Source organism: Nomascus leucogenys, chromosome 24, assembly GCF_006542625.1.
Source record: "Nomascus leucogenys isolate Asia chromosome 24, Asia_NLE_v1, whole genome shotgun sequence".
Classification (NCBI taxonomy): Eukaryota; Metazoa; Chordata; class Mammalia; order Primates; family Hylobatidae; genus Nomascus; species Nomascus leucogenys.
The window spans coordinates 16,581,076-16,592,483 of NC_044404.1; the positions used below are offsets into that span (position 1 = coordinate 16,581,076).

Genomic DNA, 11,408 nt, shown 5'->3' on the forward strand with positions numbered 1-11,408 from the left:
CGCTAGGCCTGGGGTTTTCCTCTGTAGTGGAATACTAGTATTCATGTAGTGCAGGGACAAAACCAATTAGATACTTCTGGGAGTTAAAAAGAGATGCATTTTCAGTGCCATTTGAGAAGGGGTATTAAGGAATTTGCCAGGGTACTGATGTGTGTCAGGTGTAAACCGCAGGTTGAAGGAGAGTTAAGTATTTTCTGTCCATGAAGGTGATAAGCGAGGGCCTGAAGAAAGAGGGACTGGGGAGGACACTGGTGCCAGAAATAGGAAAGGGCTGCTTGGGGGTGGGAAGGATGGGTCGGGGTGCTATCTAGAAAGTTGCCTGGCAATGGATGTAGGATGTGGGAGCAAGACATCAAACAAGAAGCTGTCACTTAAATAAAGTCTGAAGAAAGACTAGATATGTAAACAGCAGGAGATAGTAGGGAAACTGGACCTGGCTCCTCATAAAACTTCCCGCCTTCTATCTCAGAGAGGATCGCAGGGCATTTCGGCCAAGACAGGAGAGACTGCAGTTCTGACCTGCGGGCCTGGATGAATATACACTAGGGCACCTGGGGGCCAGCAGACCCGTTCCCCTACACAAAGAAAGACAGAGAAAATAAAAGGAAAGAATCAAGGTAGAGATAATGAAGAAACAATGGTTGGTCCACTAAGTTAGTCTTTTGTCGCTGGTTTTTTTGGCAAAAGCGTAATGATCGGTCTCGTAATCACTATAATACTATTATTTGTCTGCTTGAAGATGTATAAAGCATTTGAAGGAAATGTGATATGAAAAGATTAAGAGTGCTTGCTGTCAATGTTTCATTGTTTGGGAGAATCCCATTTCCTAAGTTAATATGCTTTGATGTGTTAGCTATGCAAGGAGTAGACTAGTTTAAGGAAATATTGATGGTCAAAATATTAACATATTAGTCTTTTGATGAAGTTCAAATAGTAGAGAGATTTCTTTCCTCAATTTTCCCTGAGACATTCAACTGAAGAGACAAATCCAGAGTTTTCCCCACGTGTTGGGTCTGGGAGTCATTATGACTCTTTCAAAGACAGGAGCTGTGACAGGGAATCATGCTTCTTCTCTAGCTGAGAAGCCAAGCTAGGTCCAGGCTGAGTCATAAACTTGAGCCCAACAAGGAAATCACCCTTCACATTGACCTCGCAGAGCTTTGGCTGTTTTCTGTTCAACACCCAAGACACCCACCAGCTCTGGCCAACAAACCTTAACATATGATCTATATCAACCAGAGCTACATTTATTCCCAAATCTCCTTCTAAAATACAAACCTGTACTTTCTACTCTCAACTTCTAAATGTACAAAGGCCTCATATGCATCTGAGTCACAGATGCTAAAACTTAACCGGTTTTCTGAGGATTATTTGGGGAAGGGGTATGCATGCAAATGTATATACATAATTTGTGTGATTTCAGAATATTGACTCTACGACTTCCAGATGCAGATTTAGAACCTTTTAAAAAAATATTTTGTTTTGTTGCCCCGCAAATCAGCCAGATCTGCAACTTATAAGAGTAAAGCGAAGCCTAGCAGGACTTTTAGGAAATGTGCTGTCATCCACTTTCAGTGTCAGCCTGTGAAAATCCAGGCGAAAAAAGAGAATGAAGAGAACCTTAAGGAATTTCTGGAACAAAAGCTAATATTAAGCAGGCCTCTTGCTGGCAGACCAGTGGAAATTGTAGCCTGGTCAACAATCTGTCTAGATTGAGGAGGTCTAAAATGTAGCCACAGGTTCAACTACTTTTCTATTTCCCAACCTCGATTAAACTCACTAAATTTAGGGACAAAAACAAAAAACAAAAAACAAAACACCATGTTTCCAACCGGTCTCGAACCAGGGACCTTTCACGGGTGAGGCAAACATGATAACTACTGCACTACAGAAACTGTATATGCACCAAAAAAGGCAAAATATAATCATTAAAATCTTGGATCAGCCATTTTGTTTCCAAAGTAAGAAATTCAAAATGTGGCACATATACACCATGGAATACTATGCAGCCATAAAAAATGATGAGTTCGTGTCCTTTGTAGGGACATGGATGAAACTGGAAAACATCATTCTCAGTAAACTATCGCAAGGACAAAAAACCAAACACCGCATGTTCTCACTCATAGGTGGGAATTGAACAATGAGAACTCACGGACACAGGAAGGGGAACATCACACTCCGGGGACTGTTGTGGGGTGGGGGGAGGCGGGAGGGACAGCATTAGGAGATACACCTAATGCTAAATGACGAGTTAATGGGTGCAGGAAATCAACATGGCACATGGATACATATGTAACAAACCTGCACATTGTGCACATGTACCCTGAAACCTAAAGTATAATAAAAAATAAAAAAAAAAAAGAAATTCAACTGCATTTCGAAATTCAACTGAAAAAAGCCCAATAAGCACCAGCCATCAAGAAGACTATGGCTCCCAATAGGCCCAGGCTTAGCGTTCCGCGCCTACCCCCAACACGAAGACCATGGGGACCTCCACCCAGGCTTCGGGATCCCGCATCCTCCCCTGGGTATCCAGTACCTGAATTAAGCGCCGTGTGCGGGATCCTCCCGGCTGACACTCTTCCGCTCCCAGAAGCTGCAGGAGCCGGCAGGCTTTCAGCGTCCGAGCCCTGGGCGCCCCGTGCTTCTCAGGAGTGTGGACGCCGCCCTTCCAGGGATGGGGACCCGCCTCGGGGCCTTTACCCAGGTGCCGGCCCGTCGGGACTCTTGGCTCTTCGCGTCCTCCCAGGAACCGTAGAATCCTCCTTGCCCTCCCTGCCGCAGGCCGAGGGGCGTGAGCTGCGCGCTCTTTCCTCGCGGACTCCTGGGCCTCAGCACCTCTTGCAATTCTTAGTTCACGGCTCTTCCTCCTATAACAAGGCCCTTCCATCTCATGTCCCCTACTCCCTCTTAGCACCACTGCACCCAGTGGAGCCCAGGAGTTTGAGACCAGCTTGGGCAATATAGTGAGACTCTCTATCTCTCAAAAAGTTTTAAAATTAGCTGGGTAGGGTGGGAGCTACTTCTGAGGCTGGAGAGAAACGGGGAGGATCACCTGAGCCCAGGAGTTCGCGGCTGCAGTGAATGATGATTGTGCCACTGCACTCCAGCCTGGGTGACAGAGCAAGACCCTGTCTCTAAAAAAATAAGGGCATCAGCAAGAGGGCAACAGCAGAGCATTAAACCAGGTGTGGGGCTCCTTGGAGTTTGAGACCCTGTGTGACCGGATAGGTCACAGTCCCATGCCATCAGCCTGAACATGTGCATGTAAGAACACACTCTCCTCTCACTCACTCTCCACAGGGCTGCCCAAAGACCTCCCAGGAGGCACAAGCGTCAACTATTCAAAGCATTGTGGCTTCCAGTTCTGCACTGTGGTGATGGAGGCCCTGGGGGTGGCCTACTAAATACTAAAGTGGCACCGGTGCTGCACTGGGAGGAGCTGAGAAGACAGCCCTGGATGGCTGGTGGAGGGGCTCTAAGCCCCAGCCCTGTTGCCCTCCCCACTTTGTCCTCACCCAGGGAGACACCTCTTGTTTGGGGTAAAGGTGGATGAGGGGTCAATTCTATGACTAGAGCAGTGCCAGCCAGAAGACTGCCCTACCTCGCCGTGAGGGGGTCAGGTTATGCTCCAGAGCAGCTTTCTGGCTTTTGGCTGAGCTGGTGCCCAAGGGGGACAGGAAGCCTCCTTTCTGGGGGGTGGGGGTTTATGCCCAGAGATGACTGGCTGGGATGTGGGGTAGCTGGTGCCCAAATACAAATGTCTGTAGCTGGAAGCCCCCAGTCAGGCCTGGGGCTGCCTTCAGGGCCTTTCCCCCCACTCCATTTCTGTCCACGTGAGCTAAGGTCTCCTGGCGTTAAGGACAGAGGGGGATGTAGACAGGCCCACCTGAAAGCAGGGCTGAGGGCTGCAGGAGTGGGAGCCGGCCTGCAGGCTATGAGGCGAGTGTCCCGTCCAGGGACATTCCTTCTTGGGGTGTGGGATAAGTACAGGGCCTGAGCTCTAAGCCTTAGTCAGGGGTGAGAAGGTGCTGGAATCAGTTCTTCCTCTGGCCCAGACCCTGGAAGGGTTGACAAACGTAGGTGGCAGTACCCAGGGTGGACAGGCTGGCAGTGTGCGTGGGCATGTGAGCAGTGTACTTGGGCACAGGCATCAGGACAGGTGAGTCTGGGCCTCCTGTGTGCCAGCAGGCAGGAGTGGAAAGCGCTTTCGTCCTAGCGCAGGTGTGTGAGCACAGGTCATATTGTGTGAGTGGGGCCTGGGCACAGCTGCAGAGTTCTGAGAGTCAGCTGGCTTTGGGGACACTCTGCTTTGAGCCAGACGCAGGACAGGCCTCAGCCCAGGGGTTCTTCTATGGGGTCAGGCAGGGGTTCATTGGAGGGGGTCATATAAAGGCCCCTTTCCCTAGGGCCTTCCCCTCATCCTCCTTAGCCTACTTCCACCAGTGTCTCTGGCTTATGGGGCAGCGCCAAGACACAAGGCTGGGCCTACTCACTCCTCTCCCAGCTCCTGTCCTCGATGGCCTCCCACAGGGCAGAGCTGCCTCTCAGGTCAGTTCATGCCCTGACCCCCACTGGGATGGTCCTTGACCCTGCATCGTGCTGCTTTCAGGTGCCCCTGGGCTGCCAGGACTCCTATCCTAAGCCTGGCCTGACAGCTCCATGATCAAGAAAGGCATTGCAGGTCAGGCGCAGTGGCTTGCGCTGTAATCCCAGCATTTTGGGAGACTGTGGGGGCCGTATTATTTGAGGTCAGGAGTTCGAGACCAGCCTGGCCAACATAGTGAGACCCCATCTCTATTAAAAATACAAAAATTAGCCAGGCATGGTGGTTGGCACCTGTAATCCCAGTTACTTGGGAGGCTGAGGCAGGAGAATCGCTTGAACCCAGGAGGTGTAGGTTGCAGTGAGCTGAGATCACATCACTGCACTCCAACCTGTGCCACAGCGCAGGACTCCAAAAAAAATGCCCTGCAGAGCGATGGCTTGACTCCTGGACTCACAGGCGGACTCCATGTCCCAGCCTCCCCCACAGCGCCACATGACCATGACTGCTGGGTGCTGGCCTCTGGAATGTGGGCAGAACGAGGTGCCACCCTGGGTCTGGTCCACAGAAAGCTGGGGGCCACCTCCCGCCTGCACTCACTCCCTGGCTGCTGACTGGGTGCTGATGCCCTAGGGCAACTGGGCAGGGCAGGGTCTCTGGGGCTGGGTCTCTGCAGGAGTGCCTGGAGCAGAGCCCCACGCCCACCGTCACCTCCTCCAGAGCTGAGGCCTACGCAAGAATGAACACGTCTCTGGAGTTCAGCACTGGGATTTTGGGGTTTATCTGTTACAACAGATGGTGTCACCTCAACCAATACAGGTTCTTGATTGAAGTCACTTGAGAGGCACCCCCTCTCTCAGTCACCCTCCATGGGTAATGCCAAAGGGGGAAAGGCCGCAGGAGACGTTCCAGCTCAGGGCCTTGGTCCCCACCTCCCTGCCATGAATTCTGCAAGGAAAGCGCTGCTCTGGGGTGGGCCTTCTCTGGCCACATCCTCCCTGATCAGGCCATGCTGGCCAGTCCTCCAGATAGGATCCATGTTCCTGCCCTAGCCTCCAGCCCTATATCGAGACCTAAGGGTTGGGGGTGGGATCACAGGCACCCACTCGTGATTCATTCAGGAGCACTCTCTGGGGGGTTGGGAAGCAGGCCAGCTGCCACCTGGTCCTGGTGCCACAGCTGCTCAGCAAGGCCGTTGAGTATGTGGGCAACGTCGGCCAGCCCAGCCCGCCCGTCCAGCGTGCGCCCATCAGCCAGCCGCCGCCCCGGCACACTCTTCACCCGTAGCAGGGGCAGCTCCCAGGCCTGCCGGAAGGCTGAGAGGTCCCGCTCGGGCACGTCCGTGTGCATGTACTGGTCAAATCTGGAGGAGGGTCAAGGAGCCTGACTGGATGCCTCTGCACAGCCGCCCATCAGACCCTGCCTCTCCCTCCTCCCTGGAGCCCACACCCAGGAGCTGGGGTAGCCATGCTGTACCCTTTAAGTAAAAGCCCAGGTGCTGAATTCCATGCCCGGGCAGAGGCTGGGCCCCTGACCCCCTTGCTCCATGACTTGCCAAGGGTATCCAAAGGATACTTGGAGCCGACGACCATCCTGACACCAGGGGCCTCACCTGCTATGCGGGCCAGCTGTCCAGGGAGGTCTTCAAAGGAGGCACGGTCAGTGAAGGAGAAGAGGAAGAGGAAGGCATCTGTGTTCTCCATGCAAGCCTGGTGATGGAGAGGCATATAACCATGTCACCTCCCATCAGCTGCAGGGCCCTGAGATGAATCAGGAATAATCCCTCCTTTCACAGATTGGGAAACTGAGGCCCAGAGCAAGGAGCGGCTAGTCCTAGGACAAGCATGGGCTGGGACTCAGTCTCTAGTGCCAGCTCAGGTCTCTGAGCAGTGCCTTGAGCTCATTAATACCCAATCGGCCCCTAGCAGAGCCCACCCAGGCCCACATGCCTGCTCACCGGCAGCATATGATCGAACTTCCTGAGTGCAGACTCTCCACAGTCCCAGAACTCAAAACGAAACATGACGACACGGCCGCTGACCTGCAGCTTGGCTGGCCAAAATACCACGGTGGTCTGGATGCCTGAGGGGGAGCCAGGGTCAGCCATTCAGCATAAGAGAGGTGGAGATGGGAGGAATAGGGGGCCAGGAAGGAATAGGAAGAAGAGATACATTCCAGCCCTGATGGGTCCCCAGTTTGATGAGGGAGGCACAGTACTTGACCCGGGATAATTCTGTCTGATGGGAGAAACAGAGACCGGCCCTGGAGGAGACTCTGGTACACCAGGAAGATGCAGCCCTAGCTATGGCAAAGCAGTTTCGTTCATATGTCCAGGGAGACCTAAAGGGCCTAGGGCACTGGGAGATATTTCAACATGGTGAAACAATCAGCACCCAGTGGTGAGAAACAAGAAAGCAAGATTAGCATTTCCTGAGCATCTACCTTGAGCGTAGCTTGATGCTAGGCATGTTACCACCACCACCTCTAGTGGCAACCACACAACAACCCTGTGGGGGGGCGGGGGTACTATTATATTATCCCCTTGGGACCAAGGAGCCCACGTAGGCTCAGAGAGGTGAAGTGACTTTCCAAGGCTACAGAGTAAGAGGTGGTCCAGGGCCAGGTTCTTGCCTCCACCCCCAAGGAAGGCCTCCCAGGATGGGCAAAGGATTGAGGTCCCACTCACCAGTGGTCTCGTGGTGCATCACAGGCACCTCCAGCCCAGCCAGCTTGGCCACCAGTGCCGTCTTGCCCACACCACTCTTCCCGGACACAAAGATCTTGTAGCTGGCAGTGTCAATGGACACAGGCGGCGGCAGCACTGGCCGCTCAAGCAGCCCTAGGGCAAAGAGAGAGCCAGGTGGGGTCAAGGGGTGCTATGGTTTGAAGGTGTCCCCCAAAGTTCATGTGTTGGAAACTTAATCGCCAATGCAGCAGTGTTAGGAAGTAGGGCCTAACACGAGGTGATCAGCTCGAGTGTTCTGCCCTCATAAATGGATTAATGTTGTTATTGAGGGAGTGGGTTTGTTATAAAAGCCAGTTTGGGTGCCTCTTGCTGTCCTGCTGTTGCCCTTCTGCCTTCTGCCATGGGATGACACAGCATGAAGTCCCTTTCCAGATGCTGCTGCCATGTTTAGACTTCCCAGCCTCCAGAACTATGAGCCAAATGAGCTTCTGTTCATTATAAATTACCCAGAGGAGACCTGGTGCGGTGGTTCACACCTGTAATCCCAGCACTTTGGGAGGCCAAGGTGGGCAGATCACCTGAGGTCAAGAGTTCGAGACCTGGCCGGGTGCGGTGGCTCACGCTTGTAATCCCAGCACTTTGGGAGGCCGAGGCGGGCAGATCACGAGGTCAGGAGATCGAGACCACGGTGAAACCCCGTCTCTACTAAAAATACAAAAAATTAGCCGGATGTGGTGGCGGGTGCCTGTAGTCCCAGCTACTCGGAGAGGCTGAGGCAGGAGAATGGCGTGAACCCGGGAGGCAGAGCTTGCAATGAGCTGAGATCGCGCCACTGCACTCCAGCCTGGGTGACAGAGCGAGACTCCATCTCAAAAAAAAAAAAAAAAAAAAAAAAAGAGTTCGAGACCAGCCTGGCCAACATGGTGAAACTCCATCTCTACAAAAAAAATACAAAAAATTAGCTGGGTGTGGTGGTGGGTGCCTATAATCCCAGCTTCTTGGGAGGCTGAGGCAGGAGAATTGCTTGAACCTGGGAGGTGGAAGTTGCTAAGCCAAGATCACACCACTGCACTCCAGCCTGGGCGACAGAGTGAGACTTCGTCTCAAAAAAATATAAATAAATAAATAACTCAGAGTGTGGTATTCTGTTATGGCAGCATAAAATGGACTAAGACGGGGGTAAATCCTGCATTTGCCCCATCAGATCCTGGGCTGGACAATCTCATTTATTTATTTTTATTTTTTTTCTTTACCTTCTATTTTTAATATGGATGGGGTCTCACTATGTTGCTCAGGCTGGTCTTGAGCTTCTGGGCTCAAGCAATCCTCCCACCCTGGCCTCCGAAAGTGCTGGGACTACAAGGCATGAGCCACCACACACAGCCAAGGACAACCTCATTTCTAATGGCTTCTTCAGGGCTAACCAACCATCTGTGGTTCTTTTTTTTTTTTTTTGAGACGGAGTTTCGCTTTTGTTGCCTAGGCTGGAGTGCAATGGCGTGATCTCGGCTCACCGCAACTTTCACCTCCCACGTTCAAGTGATTCTCCTGCCTCAGCCTCCTGAGTAGCTGGGATTACAGGCATGTGCCACCATGCCTGGCTAATTTTGTATTTTTAGAGACAGGGTTTCTCCATGTTGGTCAGGCTGGTCTCGAACTCCCAACCTCAGGTGATCTGCCTGCCTCGGCCTCCCAAAGTGCTGGGATTACAGGTGTGAGCCACCGCGCCCGGCCCCATCTGTGGCTCTTAATACTCAACCCAATTTTACAGAAGTCTGGGATACAAAGAGACTGGCCTAAGTGATTATAGTCACTCTGTTGATATTTATTTACTAGCTGCTCTCAACGTTTGTTGTGGGGCCTGCATGACATCCACTGAATGATACATTCAGGTGCATAAACCCAGCTGTTAAAAAACCCCCCAAATGTCTGTGGTTAAAATGAAAACACAAAAATTAAAAGCCATCACTGCCATTCCTCTAAGTTATGGCTGCTTGATCCTATCTGTGGCATAGCTAATATGGTCAGTGGATTCTATGATGTTCCCAGAAAATCAGCTCGACCTTCACTCAATTCTTTTCCACTCAACACAACTAAATGCAAAATAAATACAATAACAAGACCGGGTGCGGTGGCTCATGCTTGTAATCCCAGCACTTTGGGAGGCCGAGGCGGGCGGATCACGAGGTCAGGAGATCGAGACCACAGTGAAACCCCGTTTCTACTAAAAATACAAAAAATTAGCCAGGCGTGTTGGCGGGCGCCTGTAGTCCCAGCTACTCGGAGAGGCTGAGGCAGGAGAATGGCATGAACCCGGGAGGTGGAGCTTGCAGTTAGCCAAGACTGCACCACTGCACTCCAGCCTGGGCGACGGAGCAAGACTCCATCTCAAAAAAAACAAAAACAACAAAACACAATAACAGCCAACCTTCAGTGAACACCCCCTGCATGCCAGAACCTGCTTGGTATGTTATAAACACACTCCTTATTAATTTCCCCAGTAACTCTATGGGGTAAATACTGTGATTATCCCCATTTTACAGAGGTGGGACTTGAGGCTAGAGTTCACTTATCCCCAGTCATACAGCTAGCAGTGGTGGAGCCTGGGTCACTTGCCTGGGTATGTGTCACCCCAAATACAGCCCCCCATCCATCATGGGATTAGAGGGACAGTGGCCATATTAGAGGGTCTTTTTTTGTGTGTGTGTGAGACAGAGTTTCACTCTTGTCACCCGGGATGGAATGCAATGGCTCGATCTAGGGTCACTACAACCTCTGTCTTCTGGGTTCAAGTGATTCTCCTGCCTCAGCCTCCCAAGTAGCTGGGATTACAGGCGCCTGCCACCACGCCCGGCTAATTTTTGTATTTTTAGTAAAGACAGGGTTTTGCCATGTTGGCCAGGCTGGTCTTGAACTCCTGACCTCAGATGATTTGCCCACCTCGGCCTCCCAAAGTGCTGGGATTACAGGCCACCGGGCCCGGCCTTCTAGAGGGTCATTTTTTGAATGTAATATAATTTCTTTTAAAAAAAACAAACAGTTGACTTATTCACAAATTTTGGTTCTAGCTATCTCACTCTCTGGTCTTAAGTCTTCTGGCACCTTGCTTCTCCTGGCCAGAGCTGGACTCCAGGCATCTCTGCCGGCCTGACAGCTGGGCCCTACCTGGGTGAGTCAGTTTCACCATGGGGAACACCAGCGTCTCATCGCAGAGACAGCAGGACATGGAAGAGGCTCACCTCTATTTATTGGGGTGTGATCTTAGCCAAGTCTGTACCATGTGCTGTTGAGAGGTTAAATGGGCGTGCACTGTGTAACGTCCCCAAGAGGGCCTGGTACCAGAGGAGAGCTCAATCAACTGCATCTCTGGTGATAGTGGTTGCTGGCAGGGTTTCTGCTGTTTCCATGTTCCTGGCTCTGACGATGGAATTAGCTCTAAGGAGATTTAGGGGTGGGGGTCCCAGAGATAGGGCTTTCAGTCCCCCAGGCTGAAGACTGCTGAAGACTGCAGTGGAGCAGGCCCTCACTGCCCTGCCTCTCTGCTCTCCTCAGGGAGCAACAGGTGACACCCTTCTCCCCAGGGAAAGACAAGTGGCAGGCTGGAGGAAAGGGGGAGGCACTTACCAAACACCCGCCGGCGGTTCTTGCGCAGAATGCAAGCCAGGTACTCCTTGCCCTCGGCACTCTCGTGCCAGTTTGGGACAACCACCGAACCGGGCACGGGAGGTCTGGCCATGGCTGGGCACCGCGACGGGGTAGGGAGGTGACAGAATGCTGAGAGCAGGGAATGGGAAGGGGGGTGACCGTACCAAGCCGGGCCTGTGATCCCTCTTAACTGTCCTCTGACTCTCCTGGGGGGCCCCAGAAAGTGCAGTCCCTCAGCCGCCTCTCTCCTCCGCAGTGCTCCCTGGGGATAGTCATCCCATTACTGCCCATGGAGGGTATTCACACAGCCCCTCTCCCCTTGTCACCTCCGGGAGTCAGACAGCCCCGCTTCTCCTCTACCTTCTAGATCCCGACTCCTGGGGCTACTTAGGCCTCACCGTCAGCAGTCCCGGCGGCGAACCGACCCGGGTGCCGAAGGCTCCTTTAAACGCCTACTCGCACTCTCGCCGCCCCAGGCCGCCGGGCCGCTTCCGCCCAGCCTGTGTCCGCCTTCTGCGCGTGCTGGCAGCT

General features: G+C 52.5%; 1 protein-coding gene across 1 annotated transcript; it reads right to left on the reverse strand.

Annotated features, from left to right (window-relative positions):
* Nucleotides 1-5,298: 5,298 nt before the first annotated feature.
* CPLANE2 (ciliogenesis and planar polarity effector 2) lies at nucleotides 5,299-11,408 on the reverse strand. Its single transcript, XM_003279532.4, has 5 exons — nucleotides 10,857-11,408; nucleotides 7,233-7,385; nucleotides 6,504-6,628; nucleotides 6,122-6,255; nucleotides 5,299-5,909 (listed from the first exon to the last, which is right to left on the reverse strand). Exons 1-5 carry the CDS (start codon nucleotides 10,966-10,968, stop codon nucleotides 5,660-5,662), a joined length of 774 nt encoding a protein of 257 aa, XP_003279580.1. The 5' UTR covers nucleotides 10,969-11,408; the 3' UTR covers nucleotides 5,299-5,659.

What these genes read in the sequence shown, in the direction of transcription:
- CPLANE2 (XM_003279532.4), bottom strand. Translation starts at nt 10,968, where the DNA reads ATGGCCAGACCTCCCGTGCCCGGTTCGGTGGTTGTCCCAAACTGGCAC. An exon ending in GAACCGCCGGCGGGTGTTTG is followed by an intron (nt 7,386 to 10,856) that starts GTAAGTGCCTCC and finishes TCTTTGCCCTAG; the next exon opens with GGCTGCTTGAGCGGCCAGTG. An exon ending in AGTTCGATCATATGCTGCCG is followed by an intron (nt 6,256 to 6,503) that starts GTGAGCAGGCAT and finishes CTCCATCACCAG; the next exon opens with GCTTGCATGGAGAACACAGA.